General features: G+C 46.3%; 1 protein-coding gene across 1 annotated transcript in view; it reads left to right on the top strand.

The window, feature by feature from the left end:
• The window catches only part of hhipl1 (HHIP-like 1), a 64,523-nt gene that overhangs the window by 35,156 nt on the left and 11,026 nt on the right, over positions 1 to 18,341 (top strand). Inside the window, exons 5-6 of the mRNA XM_070877598.1 lie at positions 14,086 to 14,212; positions 14,807 to 14,952. Coding sequence (XP_070733699.1) covers positions 14,086 to 14,212; positions 14,807 to 14,952 — 273 coding nt within the window. The remainder of the gene's footprint in view (positions 1 to 14,085; positions 14,213 to 14,806; positions 14,953 to 18,341) is intronic.

Below are 18,341 nucleotides of genomic sequence, written 5' to 3'. Positions count from 1 at the left end.
CGAGCAAATCGTGTACAGGGTAGGGAATTCCTCGGGGTGGGTCACCACGTACATTACGGTGGACAATGCAGCATGCTGGGCACTCATGGTGCTGGGGAGCTTGATTGCCAGGGCAATACCTGCCCTTGGGTCGTAGACTCCGCACCCAGTGAGTCGCTCGCCAGCAGATACCGTGCTGGACCCGTCCACGTAGATGTCCCGGCCTGTAGGGTGTAACCCAGCCCGAAGGCCAATGTTCACCTCCCATACCCCTTCTATGGAGCACCTATGGGCTTTCCCTGGATAGATTAGGTTGGCTGCGAGCCTTGGCTCGCGGGGGCCTTCTACTCTGAGGTCCATCTGGGAGAGGAGCAGGGTCCAGCGAGCAAGCGGGCACTGCTCACTGTCCCGTCCTTAATCCTCCCATCTAGGAGCATCTGAGTAGGTGTGTGGTGGGTAAGGAGTGTTAGAGGAGACCCTCCCGTGAAGATCAAGGATCTTTTCACTGCCCAATGTGTGGCTAGGAGGTGTCTCTCACAGTTGGAGTACCCCTTCTCCACATCTGTGAAGATCCTGGAGGAGTAAACCACCGGCCTCAGCTGGCCGTGCTGCTCTTGAAGCAGCACTAAGCTTAAACTGTCCCCGCTGGCTGCCACCTCCAGGAAAAGCTCCTTCCCTACATCTATCACTCCCAAGGCTGGCGCGGTCTGCAAGTCCTTCTTGAGCTGATTAAATGCTGCCTCGCAACCCTCATCCCAGTCCCACTCCACACTCTTGTGTAGGAGCCTGAGCAGAGGGGCTGCGGTGGCTGTATAATCCTCAATGAAGTCTCTGCAGTACCCGGTGAGCCCTAGAAAGAATCTTACCCCTGTCACTGTGTTGGGGGCTGGTAACTCCTGTACTGCCTCCCTTCTAGCCTTGTCTATGGCCCTTTCCCCAGCGCGCACAGTCAGCCCCAGGAATTTGACTTCCTTCTGGCCGATCTGTGCCTTCTTGGGGCTTACTTTAACTTCTTCTTTTAGCAGCTCCAGCAGCTCGGCCAGCAGTGGGCCATGCTCCTCCTCCTGATCGGTAAACAGGAGCAGGTCATCCACATACTGCACCAACTGCTGGGGTCTGCTAAAGCCCTTTAAACAGTTCGCCATACATTGGTGAAAAATGCTGGGACTATTGTGGAAGCCTTAGGGAAGACAGTTCCAAGTGTATTGTTGGCCCTTAAAGGTAAAGGCGAACTTGTACTGGTCCTCCCGTTTTAAAGGAATTGACCAGAACCCATTTGAAATGTCCAGCACCGTGAAAGTGGTCGCGGATGCTGGAATACTCCCTATGAGATCCGCTACGGCTGCTACAGTGGGTGCACAGGCAGGGATATTCTTATTTAGTACTCGATAGTCCACGGTGGCCCTCCATGAGTTGTCCGGTTTTTTAACCGGCCACAGTGGAGAGTTCACATGGGTTGCTATCGGTCTTAACACCCCTTGCTCTACCAGTGATCCCAGCGCCGTTGTCAGGTCTGCCTCTGCCTCTCTGGGGAAGTTATATTGCTTTTGTGGTCGGGTCATGGGGTCCCCTACTATACTAACTTCCACCCCCGTTACCCTACCACAGTCATGTTTGTGGGTGGCAAATGCTGCAAAGTGTACCCGTACATATGCCTGGTACTCCACTGGGGTGTTACTGACCAGTAATTTCAAGTCGTAACCCTCCTTTGGCTTCACGGTACACAATGTTCCTTTGGGCCCTTTTTCTGGGATCACCACCACCACACCTTCCCTGTCAGTCACTATGGCTCCCCATAGACAGTGGTTCCTGAGATCCACTAGGATCTGGTGGTCAATGATAAAATCAGCCCCCAGGATCCCTTTTCCCTTCTGCTCCCATTTCATCAGGACACACTTCCATTTGGTTTTGAGTGTCCCTAACTGAATGGTGAGCGGGATGGAAAACAAACCAGTTTGCTCATTGACTGTGAACCCCACTAGACTGTACGTGACCCCGTTCGATAGAGGTGAGGTAGCTGGGTTATCTGCATATACAAGGGTGCTGGAAGCACCAGTATCTAGCAGGTAGGTCCCTTTCACTTTCTCCACCTCCATCGTAACGCACGGTCTCTTCCAGGCATCGTACTCTAGGGAACACAGGTACACAGGCTGCGCTGGCTCTAATCATGCATCTGGGTGGGTTGGAGCAGAGGGTTTTACCGTACCGGCTACTGCACCAGTTGCGATAGCTACTGCTCCCTGTCCGTTTATGAGTGTCTGTAGGGCGGCTACGAGTGTCTCAGATGAGTCGGATGTTCCTGCCCCGGCCTTACGGGCTGGGGCTGAAGTGGCCTTTCCCTTAGTCTCTTTCCATGGGTTCCTACAGTCCTTCCTCCAGTGCCCACTTTTCCCACACCCAAAACACTCGCCCCCTTTGTGGGGAGGGTTCCCACCTTCCTGATGCCACTCTCTCGCGCCTTGGCTGGGTTTAATCTCATGGACCCTCCCTTTAGAGGAAGGCTCCTCTGTCCCTCTACTGTTCCAGTAAGCCAGTGTCAACTGTCTGACCACTGTCTCTTCGGTGGTTCTGGGATCTCTTGGATCGAACCAGACCTCGGCTTTTGCCTTTACTCCAGGTAAGCTGTTTGCCACCAGGCTGCGGAGCCAGTGAGCCAGCTCGTTAGGGTTCAGGTGGGCCCGGTCAAGAACCCCACTACAGGCCCTTTCATAGACCGGCCACAACCTGTCGGCGAAAGCCTGTGGAGTCTCCCCATAGAGCTGCACTGTTTTCTCCACTCGAGAGAAAGGACTCCCGTCGTTCATACCCATGGCCTCTAGAACCTCCTCCTTAACTGTAGCGTACGTGTTTCACCCCTTTCTGCTGTCTGCAGAGAGGGAATGGCACAGCTTGGTGTCTAGCGAGAAGAGCAACAGCTTAGCCTGCTCTGAATCATCGCACCCGTTAATATCCCCTGTGTGTTCCACTTCCAGGAAGTGTACCGAGAGATCCCCCTGTTGGGTGAGCTTACTTAGGTGGCCTATCATAGCCCTCAGTTTTTGGGTGTCGTGGGGAACTACGAAGTTGCTTTCTAGGGGTCCTGCTGCCCCATTGGCATCAGGCGGGCCAAACTTCTGCTGCAGGACCGGGTGCATTGGCCCCTGGTTCCGGCCCTTCTTGTATTGGCTCGCCCTCTTCCCCCTGCTGCCAAGCCGAGTTAAAACTCGGGGCTGCCGGTGTTGGTAGTTCACAATCCTTGCCTGCCCCGCACTCTGGCTGACCCGGGCCATTCCTGGGAGCTGCAAGCAGTGACTGAGGGGTTTCTCCTTGCCCAACCAGGTGTTCCTGGGCTAAACCCGGGTTTATCAGGCACACCATGCCTTTAGCCCGGGATAGAGCAAGATTCAAGCTTTGGATCTGCTGCTGGCAGGGGCCGTGGTCTCCTGCCTCAAATTCCCTGGTACTGGCTACCTTATAGGCTACCTGAATGTCTCTCACCCTCTCCCCGTACTCTTTAACTTGCTTGGTGAGGCAGGAATTCTCTTCCCGCAACGCCCGTTCGCTATTCTTGGCTTCAATAATCTGACACTGTAAAAGGTCCAGTTGGGTTTTGTACCTTTCTTTAATGAGCTCTCTACTTTCCTTTAACTGTCCGACCTCTATCCACAGCCTTTCCCCGACTGTGGCCCTTGCGCAGGACCTCAATACTCCCTTTAATTTCTCATTCTCCTCATCTAGAAGCCGGATCTGTTGCTGAAGGCAAATTAGCCAAATGGCCTTCTCTCTCGACCTTTTATGGTCCTTGCTCTCGGTCCATTGAGCTGCAGCATCTTCTGGACGCTCAGCATACAATAGATCGAGTACCCACTCCTTAGCCACATTTACTCTCTTAAACACATACGAGGAAATCCCCTCTTCCATTTTGCTTTGTTTCCTGAAACCAGTCTCTCTCTTATCACGTCCCTTGTACCAGTGTCCCATCTGGGTCACAATTATGTAAAGGGTGGTTTCAGGGGGTCAGCTTTCCCTTCTGACCTTATATGAGTGGTTCCGAATCGCTCCCACACCCTTGGTTCTAGACACTGGAATTATGAAGGGACTGTGACAGACTTGGACAGACAATCAGTTTCAAGGTAGGAAGCAGGTATGGCTTTATTGTGTTTAAAAAGAAGTAAAAGGCACACCTTTAATTGTGTTTAAAAAGAAGGAAAAGACACACCTTTAATAACTCACACAGACCAAAACACACTGAGGGGTACAACACATTAAATAAATTGTCAAATTACAGCCTGTGGGGAAAAGAATACAGCTTAAACTCTAAATGGGGTAAAGAGGAGAATGCAGATACATTTACACAAGTTATCCCAGCCTTCCCCCTCCCAATTCCCCTAACTAACTAGTTCAGAAGTAGATTGTAGATTGGAAATAAATGTCGATTCTTCGGTTTTTGCTGAGTTGGTTTTGGTTGGTCGTTTCGCTGGTTGCCGGTAGCCCGGGTTTGTCAATTTGGTTGCTGACAACCTTCCATTTCGTGGGCCTCGTGCTCAGTCGGTCCTTGACGATTTCTTGTAAGTTCCTTCACAACTCCATTTCTTCACTCCGGCTGCTTGTGTCTGTCTGTGTCCCTTTCGAGTCTGTGTTCTGCTTCGTTCCTGTGTTCTGCTAGTCTGTGTTCCGCCAGTTTTTCTTGTAAAACTGGGGGATAGATATATCCCCAAAAAATGCTCCGTTATCTCCCATCAAATCTCTTGGGCTCGGTTTAAACTGTTCTGCCCATTGATTTTCAAATGTCTCCTTTGTCAGCAGTAACTCGATTAGGGTGTGAGAATGTGCTATCACTGGTTTTGCATTGTTTTAGGATTGTCCAGTTTTTCTGACCATGATTTCCATTGTGCTTGATTGGGTAATTCGATTATCTCTTAGGGGGTGAATAGCCTGGGGTCTTTAATACACAAATTTGCTTCAGACGTTGGCCCCACCTCCTGTATTTGGTCATTCTTTTTCGCAGCCAAAATGTTGTAGAATCTTAAAATTGATATGCTCCTTCCTATAGATGTTTAGGGGATCTCAAGCTTCTGCAATTTAGGTCCATTTTGAATTCCCTTTCCTATGAGTCCAAACACTGTGGGGGGGGGGGGGGGGGGTCTCCATGAATGCATCCCCTTTTATCCCCCGCAGGCTTCGTCTGCCCCTTTAAACTCATTTTAAAAGCACAGAAAGGGATTCTTCTCCTCTGCAGGGGAAAGGTACCTGGAATCTTTGCGAGATATTGGTAAATTCTACACAGTCCCTGTGTATATTATAGAGAATAGCAGTCCCTGTGTATATTATAGAGAATAGCAGTCCCTGTGTATATTATAGAGAATAGCAGCCCCTGTGTATATTATAGAGAATAGCAGCCCCTGTATATATTATAGAGAATAGCAGCCCCTGTGTATATTATAGAGAATAGCAGCCCCTGTGTATCTTATAGGTTCTGGCAGCTTCTGTACATATTAAAGGGACGAGCGACCTCTGTGTATATTCTTGAGCATAGCAGCCCTTGTTTATATTACAACACCTCTCCACCGTCATCCAGCTGGTGGGACTGCACTCGCCTGGTTTCATTCTTATCTATCTAATTGCAGCCAGAGAATTACCTGCAATGACTTTTCTTCCCGCTCCTGCATCGTAGCCTCTGGTGTCCCACAAGGATCTGTCCTTGTCCCCCTCCTATTTCTCATCTATATACTGCCCCTTTCTCAAATTGAATATTGGAAAGACCGACGCTATTGTTTTTGGTCCCAGCCACAAACTCCGTTCCCTGGCCACTGACTCCATCCCTCTCCCCAAATTCTGTTTGGGGCTGAACCAGACTCTTCGCAACCTTGGTGTCATATTTGACCCTGAAATGAGCTTTCGACCACATATCCACAGCATAACGAAGGCCGCCTATTTCCACCTCGGTAACATCGCCCATCTCCGCCCTTGCCTCAGCTTATCCACTGCTGAAGACCTCATCCATGCCTTTGTTACCTCTAGACTTGACTATTCCAATGCACTTCTGGCTGGCCTCCCCCATTCTACCCTACATAAACTAGAGACGATCCAAAACTCGACTGCCCATGTCCTAACTCGCACCAAGTCTCGCTCACCCATCACCCCTGTGCTCGTTGACCTACATTGGCTTCCGGTTAAGCAACGTCTCGATTTCAAAATTCTCATCCTTATTTTCAAGTCTCTCCATGGCTTCGCCCCTCCCTATCTCTGAAATCTCCTTCAGCCTCACAACCCCCCCACCCCCCGATATGTCTGCGTTCCTTTAATTCTGCCTTCTTGAGCATCCCTGATTATAATCACTCAACCATTGGTGTCCATGCCTTCTGTTGCCTCGGCCCCAAGCTCTGGAACTCCCTGTCTAAACCTCTCCGCCTCTCTACCTCTCTTTCCTCCTTCAAGACGCTTCTTAAAACATACCTCTTTGACCAAGTATTTAGTCACTTGCGCTAATTTCTATGAATGCGGCTCGTTGTCAAATTTTAGTACTCCTGTGAAGCGCCTTGGGGCGTTTCACTACGTTAAAGGCGCTATATAAATACAAGTTGTTGTTGTTGAATATCAGACCCTGTATATAGTATAGGGAATAGGAGATCCTATTAAGATGGGTAATAGAAGTCCCTTGGTATCACATTGGGGAATAGCAGCCCATGTGGGTATTACAGGGAAAGCAGTTCCTGTGTGTTATTTAATAACCATGGAAGTTTACAGCACTGAAGGAGGCCATTCCAATCATTGTCTGTGCTGGCACTTTACGAGAGCAATCCATAAGCACTGCCCTGCCCTCTCCCCATAACCTTGTACCTTCCCCTGCTTCAAATATTTATTCAGTTTTCCTTTAAAAGATGCAAAGGTCTACTTCAATCACTCCCTGTGGCAAAGCATACCATACTCTAAAAACCTGTGTAAAGAAATCTGAACCTCACTCTGTTAATACTTACACTCTGATTATACATCAGCAAGCAGTAATGGTGATTTTAAATTGATGACCCCTCAAAACTGACTCCCCAATCAGAGGAAATAGTCTCTCTGATTCACTTTATCAAAACTCTTAACTAATTTTTAAAACCTCTATTAAATCTCCTCTTGGCCTTCTCTCCTCCAATGGAAATAGTCTCAATATCTTTTTTAAAATTCTCTCGCAGGATGTGGGCGTCGCCGACAAGGCCAGCATTTATTGCCCATCGCTAATTGCCCATGGAAGGTGGTGGTGAGCCACCTTCTTGAACCACAGAGGGAACGGAAGAGTCAACCACATTGCTGTGGGTCTAGAGTCACATATAGGCCAGACCGGGGTATGGGCGGCAGATTTCCTAAGGGACATTAGTAAATGTAAGACGTGGGGTAATCACCCTTCGCCCCATCCCACAGTTTCCAGAGTTCAGACCTGTCGAATAAATAACACATAGACATAGAAAACAGGTGCAGGAGTAGGCTATTCGGCCCTTCGAGCCTGCACTACCATTCAATAAGATCATGGCTGATCATTCCCTCAGTACCCCTTTCCTGCTTTCTCTCCATACATAAGAACATAAGAATTAGGAACAGGAGTAGGCCATCTAGCCCCTCGAGTCTGCTCCGCCACTCAACAAGATCATGGCTGATCTGGCCGTGGACTCAGCTCCATTTACCCGCCCGCTCCCCATAACCCTTAATTCCCTTATTGGTTAAAAATCTATCTATCTGTGATTTGAATACATTGAATGAGCTAGCCTCAACTGCTTCCTTGGGCAGAGAATTCCACAGATTCACAACCCTCAGAGAAGAAATTCCTTCTCAACTCGGTTTTAAATTGGCTCCCCCTGTATTTTGAGGCTGTGACCCCTAGTTCTAGTCTCCCCGACCAGTGGAAACAACCTCTGCCTCTATCTTGTCTATCCCTTTCATTATCTTAAATGTTTCTATAAGATCACCCCTCATCCTTCTGAACTCCAACGAGTAAAGACCCAGTCTACTCAATCTATAATCATAAGGTAACCCCCTCATCTCCGGAATCAGCCTAGTGAATCGTCTCTGTACCCCTTCCAAAGCTAGTATATCCTTCCTTAAGTAAGGTGACCAAAACTGCATGCAGTACTCCAGGTGTGGCCTCACCAAGACCCTATACAGTTGCAGCAGGACCTCCCTGCTTTTGTACTCCATCCCCCTTGCAATGAAGGTCAACATTCCATTCGCCTTCCTGATTACCTGCTGCACCTGCAAAATCCAATGGATTTGTAAAACAAACTTATTTTACTTAAAAACAGCAAGAAACGACAAGTAAGTTCACACAGAACTGTAGCGTATAATACCCTGATTATACATCAGCATACAGTAATATTCCCTTACTTTAAAATCAAGTGATAATAAGAAAACACCGCATACATACTGACCCCAGCGAGTGGTCGGTTCGTTGATGGCTAGGCCGATGACTTTAATTGGCAACTGACCACATTGCCCTCTAACGACTGCAGCAGCGTGTGTCTTTTGTCCATACTTTTTATAATCTAAAACATGATAACTTTCCCACTTTATACATATCAAACTAGACTAGCAGTTGTTTTTTCATTACTGCTTATCAGTAGTCCGTTATTCATATTCTTGTTTTTCCATGATGGCTCAATTGCTTTATTCTTGCCTTAGGTCTCCCACTCCCTTACCTATGAGAAAGGCAGCTTGCAAAGTTCAGCAGGTTTTTTTTTTAATTAACAGTTCTCACAGCAGCTAGCCTCCTGGCCTTGCAAAGCATACTGGTATATAGCATGGATTTATGAAAGGGAAATCATGCTTGACAAGTCTTCTAGAGTTTTTTGAGGATGTAACTAGTAGAGTGGATAAGGGAGAACCAATGGATATGGTGTATTTGGACTTTCAAAAGGCTTTTGACAAGGTCCCACACAAGAGATTAGTGTGCAACATTAAGGCACATGGTATTGGGGGTAATGTATTGATGTGATAGAGAACTGGTTGTCAGATAGGAAGCAAAGAGTGGGAATAAATGTGTCCTTTTCAGAATGGCAGGCAGTGACTAGTGGGGTGCCGCAAGGTTCAGTGCTGGGACCCCAGTTATTTACAATATACATTAATGATTTAGACAAAGGAATTGAATGTAATATCTCCAAGTTTGCAGATGACACTAAGCATTGTGAGCTGTGAGGACGATGCTAAGAGGCTGAAGGATGACTTAGACAGGTTAGGTGAATGGGCAAATGCATGACAGATGCAGTATAACGTGGATAAATGTGAGGTTATCCACTTTGGTGGCAAAAACAGGAAGGCAGATTATTATCTGAATGGTGACAGATTAGTAAACGGGGAGGTGCAACAAGACCTGGGTGTCATGGTACATCAGTCACTGAAGGTAGGCATGCAGGTAAAGCAGGCAGTAAAGAAAGCAAATGGCATGCTGGCCTTCATAGCGAGGGGATTTGAGTATGGGAGCAGGGAAGTCTTACTGCAGTTGTACAGGGCCTTGGTGAGACCACACCTTGAGTATTGTGTGCAGTTTTGGTCTCCTAATCTGAGGAAGGACGTGCTTGCTATTGAGCGAGTGCAGCGAAGGTTCACCAGACTAATTCCCGGGATGGCAGGGCTGACATATGAAGAAAAACTGGATCGGCTAGGCTTATGCTCACTGAAATTTTGAAACATATAAAATTCTGATGGGATTGGACAGGTTAGATGCAGGAAGAATGTTCCCGATGTTGGGGAAGTTCAGAACCAGGGGTCACAGTCTAAGGATAAGGGGTAAGCCATATAGGACCGAGATGAGAAGAAACTTTTTCACCCAGAGAGTGGTGAACCTGTGGAATTCTCTGCCACAGAAAGTTGTTGAGTCCAGTTCATTAGATATATTTAAGAGGGAGTTAGATATGGCCCTTATGGCCAAAGGGATCAAGGGGTATGGAGAGAAAGCAGGAATGGGGTACTGAAGTTGCGTGATCAGCCATGATCATATTGAATGGTGGTGCAGGCTCGAAGGGCCGAATGGCTTGCTCCTGCACCTATTTTCTATGTTTCTATGTTTCTATAACATTTGATCAACTTTTACGTTGAGCCAAGTTATAGTAGAGTTACAACAAATTTATATAGCAAAAAATGGTGCATTCTTTCATAAACCAGATGAGTTTTTACAACAACCTGGTAGTTTCATGGTCATTATTACTGATACTATTGTTAAAAAATTATTCCAGATTTTTAAAAATTTAATTAGCTGAATTTAAGTTCCCCAGCTGCCGTAGTGGGATTTGAACTCATTCTCCAAATTATTAATCCTGGCTTCTAGATTATTAGTCCAGTAACACAACCACTATGCTACCATACCCATCTGTAGCTTTTCTGATCACTATAGTTTCCCAGTACTGGTGTCATCCTGGTGAATCAATGCTATACACTTTCGAGGGCTTTAATGTCCTGTGTATAACGGTGCGTTCAAAACTACACAAAGTACTTTAACTGTGTTTAACTGTGGTCTAATCAATGTTGGGTATAACTTCATCATTACTGATTTAGTCTTATACTCTATGCCTCTATTTATAAAACCCAATCACAGTCTACCTGCAATCACACTTTCAAAGAATTGTATATTTGAACGCTAAGGTCCATCTATTCATCCACATCCTATATTGTCATTATATTGTGAGGATGTTGCTATTGCTTGATTTTTCTCCAAAAATGTATTGCCTTATTCACATTCATACCACCTGCCCATTCTGCTAACCTGTCTATATCTACTTGAAGTAATGTACAGCCTCTTTTTGCTGTAAAGCCCCTACTTTTGTGCCATTGCAAATTTTGAAATTGTGTTCCCTGTATCATCTATATGCTGATTTATACGTATCATTTATACATGATTTATACTGTATCATCTATATATACTGATTTATACTATATATACATCGTGGGCCGCCCCGACCTATGTGAGAGAACACCACCGCAGGTCGGGGCTATAAATAGAGCTGGAGCGCCGGGCCCTGGAACATCGTGGGTGGAGCTGCGGTGAATGAGGGTACGGGGCCCAGAAGAGCCGAGGGCTCAGGGGCAGCACGGACCAGCCCACACTGCGATATGTGTGCATACTAGGTCCGTGCAGCAGAGCAGGCCTCCAGTCATCCTGGTTAATCCTTGCCACTGGTTAAAGGCCTAGCTCTTGTGGTGACTGATGTGTGGTGGTTGATGTGCAATGGTCACCACACGTTTAAAAAAAAATCCACGCACAGGCATCTTCCACCACCTCAACTGGAGTTCAGGACTGGAACATCAGGTCCTTCATTGAAACATCTGTGATCTCTCATGGCAGTAAGTCATCCTCGTTCGAGGGACCGCCTATGATGATATATACTGAGAACAAAAGTGGACCCAGCACTGATCCCTGGGGTACACCACTTCCAACTCTTCCAAGCCTTCTCCAACCCGAGCAACACCCAACTACTCTAACTCCATCAACCACACTTCTATCAGTGCTGCTACATTTCCTTAAACTATAAGACTCACTTTTCTAACAAATTTATTGTGAGACATATCGTTAAATGCCTTCTGAAAATCCATATACACCACATTATTGCATTCCCTTTATCGACCCAGTTCTTCAAACAATTCTATTACATTTGTCAAACATGACTTGCCTTTAACCGATGTGCTTGCTTAACCCATAAAAATGTAAGTGCTTGCTAATTATTAGCTTGAATTATAGATTCAAAGAGTTTGCCCACAACTGATATTAGAAAATGTTAGGAAATAGCAGGCCTTTGTACATTATAAGGAATGGTAAACCTGCGTAATTTATAAGGAATGGTAGACCCCATTTACATCATGGGGGAGTAGCAGACCCATTGTATAGTGTAGTATAGGTGCTAACTATCCCAGTGAAAAATTGCCTGGGTGCAACGAATATCGACAAATCAGTGGTTGAAGAATTTCCTGCTAATAATTTCAATAGAAGGGAAGTCATGCAGACTCCTTCACAGGTGGGTGCACAACCATCTGGTTTTCAGATAGTCACTGTACCCAGGCATTCCAACCTGGAATATACCCCCTGTTGTGTTTATTGTAGTAATAACACTTTCTATACATATGAGGGAGCAGTTCTATGCATGTAGTAAGAAACAGCAGACACAATTTATGTTTTAGGGAATAACAAACACAATGGCCTAGAAATTGGACCACACCCGACCGGCGCTCACTGCACGTGCCTAACGAGGCCATGGCACAACCACCGGAAATTAGTCGGCTGGACTCATTTGTTTATTAGTGTCAAGCTGTAGGAGCCAGTTGTGGCCCCAGAGGCAGCTCGCTGGTCCCAGAAAGCATGAAGATCGGTTGGCCTGTATGCCGGCAGAGTCCGGGGGTAGGGGGATGGCACTCGAGAAGGGGGCGGGGGGGGGGGTGGGGGCCATACTGCTGGTTCGTGAATGTACTGTGGTGCCGTAAGGAGCACTCCAGCTCTCCCCGACTCCACAATAAGGTTAGTAGAAAAGATACAACTTATCTTTGGGGAGGAAGCGTCTTGCCAAGCACCTGAGAATACTGACCACAGTATGCACAGTGCATGCTGCAGTCGGTCGCTAACGAATTTCGTAAAGTGTGCCTGAAGCAGGCGTTAGGCCCTCTATTTGCATATGGAACAGGAGGAACACCTGTTTCAGGCACGGCCACTGAACGGCTATGCAGGAGCCGTTACCAACATATGGGTTTGGGGGGGGAGGGTGCGAACATCTGCGGCATCTTAAGCATCTTCAGATTTCTAGGCTAATATGTCTTAAAGTGGCATAGAAATCCTGTGTATATTATAGGGAATAGCAGCCACGGTGTTTATGTCAGAGAAAATCAGTCCCAGTGTATATTATAGGGAAGGGCAGACTCTGTATATGATAGAGAATAGCAGTCCCTGTGTATATTATAGAGAATAGCAGTCCCTGTGTATATTTTGAGAATAGCAGTCCCTGTGTATATTATAGAGAACAGCAGTCCCTGTGTATATTATAGAGAATAGCAGTCCCTGTGTATATTATAGAGAATAGCAGTCCCTGTGTATATTATAGAGAACAGCAGTCCCTGTGTATATTATAGAGAATAGCAGTCCCTGTGTATATTATAGAGAACAGCAGTCCCTGTGTATATTATAGAGAATAGCAGTCCCTGTGTATATTATAGAGAATAGCAGCCCCTGTGTATATTATAGAGAATAGCAGCCCCTGTGTATATTATAGAGAATAGCAGCCCCTGTGTATATTATAGAGAATAGCAGCCCCTGTGTATATTATAGAGAATAGCAGCCCCCTGTGTATATTATAGAGGATAGCAGCCTCTGTGTATGCTATAGAGAATAGCAGCCCCTGTGTATATTATAGAGAATTGCAGCCCCTGTGTATATTATAGAGAATTGCAGCCCCTGTGTATGCTATAGAGAATAGCAGCCCCTGTGTATGCTATAGAGAATAGCAGCCCCTGTGTATATTATAGAGAATAGCAGCCCCTGGCCCCAATTCCTTGGGCGTTCCACTGGTATTCAGCTATAATTCTGATGGGAGATTGGCGAAATCTTGCAAAACAGATGAAGCCTATTTGTGTGAAGTATCTACTGTTTCCCGGAGTCTCTTCCATCCCTTACAAGGTAAATGACAGCTAAAGGGTAGAGCCAGCGTGGGGACACCCTTTACTGCAAGGTCCTCCTCCTTGGCCTTAAGTGGGATTTGATGAATCAGTGGAGGCTAGTACGCGAAGTGAATGAGCCAGACTGGTCAGGTGCGGAGTCTGGTTTTGCAAAGGATTTATTTGTGTACATGTTTTTAGATCGGCCCCCATGCAGATGGGCGACTGGAGCTTCCAGCCAACATGAGCAGGCTAATGATGGAGATGTACTTGAAGTAGCTCTTGTGCCCATCTGTGCTATGGTAATTTGGTGCCCGCCTCCACAAACCGCAGCAATTTCAGCACTGCAAGGTGCGATTATTATGATAGCAGACCCTGTGTATATCTAGAGAATCTGATGAAACTGCATGAACAATATACCTGAGCTATTTTAAACAGACGCATGTCCTTCATTCCCAACAACCTCTCAGCTTTTCTCCTGATTGGCTGACTGAGATATTTAACACTGTTGTTCTTTTACAGATGATGTCCTGCCTATACATGCTTATCCTCATAGCGTTGGCAAGTCTATCACTGGGGGTTATATCTATCGAGGCTGCGAATCTCCCAACCTTAACGGACTCTACATATTCGGAGACTTTATGAGTGGGTAAGTCATTAACAACTGATTTGCATTTATATTATCATAATAAACGTCCCACGGGGTTTTACAGTGGAGAAATGGATGTCAAGCAATGGTGGAAGAGTTTAGAGAGCATGGTTTAAGAATCTGGTTTTTCCAAGGTTTTTAATGGGGAAGGGGAAGAGGTACTAAGGATGGAGTTTCTGACGGTCAAGGTAATTGAAGGCTCTGCCACTAATGCTGGAGTAGGAGCTCGGTCAGTGCACACGAGACCAGCATCTCGGGACTAAAGGCACAGGTTGGGATATAGGGCAGAAATACTGTGAGGTGACGCCATAGAGGAATTTTTAAAGGAGATGAGGTTTTGACTCACACAGCTCTGCTCCTCGTCTGACTCAGAGGCGAGGGTGCTACCCACTGAGCCACAGCTGCCACTGATACTGACACTGGATGCTGGAAGTAAGAAAATGCTCCATTTCCCCACCATAATCCTCATTTAGCTGAACATAAAATGTACATGGAAAAGAAAGCTCCTTAGCATCAATCATAGTATTTCACCTGCTTTGTTAACTAATTGTCGCTCTGTTATTATGCTGTGTTTTGTCCTTACTCCCCAAACAGGCGTCTAATGGCTCTGGCTGAGGATTCCAGAACAGGAAGGTGGGATGATTATAAGATCTGCATGGGAAAGGGTCAGACATGTCTTTTCCCAGGACTCTTGAATCAATACTTTCGCTACATTATCTCCTTTGCTGAAGATGAAGCAGGTAATTTTCATCTGACACATACTGTGATTTGTACCCGTTGGCCTGGATTTCAGCCTGGAGGCTGTTCTTTGCACAGGGCGGGGGAATGTCCTGCAGAATTTAACTACAGAGCTCTTTTAAGTGGGGTTGCGGCCCACAGGCAGTCTGATTGACAGGCTGGAGGCCTTTCAGGTGGCAAGCTTATTTCACAAGCAAGTGCATAAAAAGAAAAAGAGTGGCTAAAGTAAATGTTGGTCCCTTAGAGGATGAGACTGGGGAATTAATAATGGGGAACAGGGAAATGGCAGAGACTTTGGACAAATATTTTGTATTGGTCTTCACGGTAGAAGACACTAAAACCATCCCAATAGTGGATAATTAAGGGGCTATAGGTAGGGAGGAACTTAAAACAATCACTATCACTAAAGAAGTAGTACTCGGTAAAATAATGGGACTAAAGGCAGACAAGCCCCCTGGACTTGATGGTTTACATCCTAGAGTCTTAAAGGAAATGGCTGCAGAGATAGTGGATGCATTGGTTGTAATCTAGCAAAATTTCCTGGATTCTGGGGAGGTCCCAGCAGATTGGAAAACCGCAAATGTAACACCCCTATTTAAAAAAAAAAGAGGCAAACAGAAAGTAGGAAACTATAGACCAGTTAGCCTAACATCTGTCATTGGGAAAATGCTGGAGTCCATTATTAAGGAAGCAGTAGCAGGACATTTGGAAAAGCATGATTCAATCAAGCAGAGCCAGCATGGTTTTATGAAAGAGAAATCATGTTTGACAAATTTGCTGGAGTTCTTTGAGGATGTAAAGAACGGGGTGGATAAGGGGGAACCAGTGGATGTGGTGTATTTGGATTTCCAGAAGGCATTCGATAAGATGCTACATAAAAGGTTACTGCACAAGATAAAAGTTCACAGTGTTGGGGGTAATATATTAGCATGGAAAGGGGATTGGCTAACTAACAGAAAACAGTGAGTCAGGATAAATGGGTCACTTTCCGATTGGCAAACAGTAACTAGTGGGGTGCCGCAGTCATTGGTGCTGGGGCCTCAACTATTTACAATCTATATTAATGACTTGGGTGAAGGGACCGCGTGTAATGTAGCCAAGTTTGCTGATGATACAAAGATAGATGGGAGAGCAAATTGTGAGGAGGACACAAGAAATCTGCAAAGGGATATAGATAGGCTAAGTGAGTGGGAAAAAAATTGTCAGATGGAGTATAATGTGGGAAAATGTGAGGTTATCCACTTTGGCAGAAAAAATAGAAAAGCAAATTATAATTTAAATGGAGAAAAATTGCAAAGTGCTGCAGTACAGGGGGACCTGGGGATTCTTGTGCATGAAACACAGAAAGTTAATGTGTAGGTACAGCAAGTAATCAGGAAGGCAAATGGAATGTTGGCCTTTATTGCAAGGGGGATAGAGTATAAAAGCAGAGAAGTCCTGCTACAACTGTACAGGATATTGGTGAGGCCACACCTGGAGTACTGCGTGCAGTTTTGGTCTCCGGATTTAAGGAAGGATCATCATCATCATCATAGGGAGTCCCTCGGAATCGAGGAAGACTTGCTTCCACTCTTAGAATGAGGTCTTAGGTGGTTGAACAGTCCAATACGAGAGCCACAGGTGAGACAGACAGTCGTTGGGAGTAAGGGAGGGTGGGACTGGTTTGCTGCATGTTCTTTCCGCTACCTGCACTTGATTTCTGCATGCAATCGGCGATGAAACTTGAGGCGCTCAATGCCATCCCGGATGCACTTCCTCCACTTAGGACGGTCTTTGGCCAGGGACTTCCAGGTGTCGGTGGGGATGTTGCACTTTATCAGGGAGGCTTTGAGGGGGTCCTTGTAACGTTTCCTCTGTCCACCTTTGGTTACTTTGCCATGAAGGTGTTCCGAGTAGAGCGCTTGCTTTGGGAGTCCTACTTAGGTACTTGCATTGGAGGCAGTTTAGAGAAGGTTCACTAGGTTGATTCCGGAAATGAAGGGGTTGACTTATGAAGATAGGTTAAGTAGGTTGGGAATATACTTATTGGAGTTCAGAAGAATGAGAGGTGATCTTATCAAAATAAGATAATGAGGGGGCTCGACAAGGTGGATGCAGAGAGGATATTTCCAGTCATAGGGGAAACTAAAACTAAGGGACATCGTCTCAGAACAAGGGGCCGCCCATTTAAAACTGAGATGAGGAGAAATTTCTTCTCTGAGGGTTGTAAATCTGTGGAATTCTCTGCCCCAGAGAGCTGTGGAAGCTGGGTCATTGAATATATTTAAGGAGGAGATAGATTTTTGAGCGATAAGGGAATAAAGGATTATGGGGAGCGGGCGGGGAAGTGGAGCTGAGTCCATGATCAGATCAGCCATGATCTTAATTTAATGCGGAGCAGGCTCGAGGGGCCAAATGGCCGACTCCTGCTCCTATTTCTTATGTTCTTATTTTCTTATGTAGGTGCATTGGAGTAGTGAGAGAGATCTTGGGCCGTGCTAATCCCCAGGGACTGATGGTGGCCCTGGGGGCTTCCTATTGTGGTGGGGGTCCGGATTGTGAAAGGTGGGGGGTGGGCTGATCTGATAGTGGTCTGGGGGGACCCAGTGGTGATCAGAGTACCGATGCTGGTCCGAGGCGGGGGGTGGGGCAGACAGATCGTGGGGGGCAGAGCTTTACTGGGTAGCTTGTTGGACCTGGAGCAAACAGTTCTGCTCCTCCTGGCCCACAAGCAGTGCTGTGAAGGCACTTACCTCATGGATTCAGCGCTTCCTGCCTCCTTTAAGCTGCCGGGTTTCTCGTGGCCAGGGAAACCCAGTTGCCTGTGGTTAAAAATAGAATGTCTGTTAAAGTGAAGGTGTTATGTATTGGTGCTTGGGGTCACTAGACCACCAGGGGGCGCCACTGTCGCAGGTCATCAGGCGGTACACACGTGTGCGCGGACCCTGGTATCTACTGACCCCAAGCATCAATATATGACAGAAGGCAGGCAGCCTTGTTATAATGATTAAATGACCAACCCGCTTCCTACGAGCGGATTGGTCGCCTGCCCCTTGTCCCGCCTCTGTTAAAACCGGAAGTGAGCGATTTGGTTCCTGTTCCAGAATTTTTGCATTTTAACCTCTGGAATGAGCCCAACCCACTCATTTTTCGGAATTAAGATTCAGCCCATTATTTTTATAGCCAGCTTAATAAAATCGGTGACTGTAATCAATTCCAAATAGTCCATCCTGCACACTTATCCTCCTCCCTATCTATGATATTTCACTGATTCTGGGACCAGCCAGATGTAGTATAATGGTCTTTTCCGCTTTCCATGCCCATCTTTCCCACAATAGTAACTTTCAAAAGGGAATTGAATATATACTTGAAAAGGAGAAATTGCAGGACTATGGGGAAAGAGCCGGGGAGT

This window comes from Pristiophorus japonicus, chromosome 4, assembly GCF_044704955.1.
Source record: "Pristiophorus japonicus isolate sPriJap1 chromosome 4, sPriJap1.hap1, whole genome shotgun sequence".
In the NCBI taxonomy this organism is placed as follows: domain Eukaryota; kingdom Metazoa; phylum Chordata; class Chondrichthyes; family Pristiophoridae; genus Pristiophorus; species Pristiophorus japonicus.
This window is presented reverse-complemented; position numbering and strand designations above follow the sequence as displayed.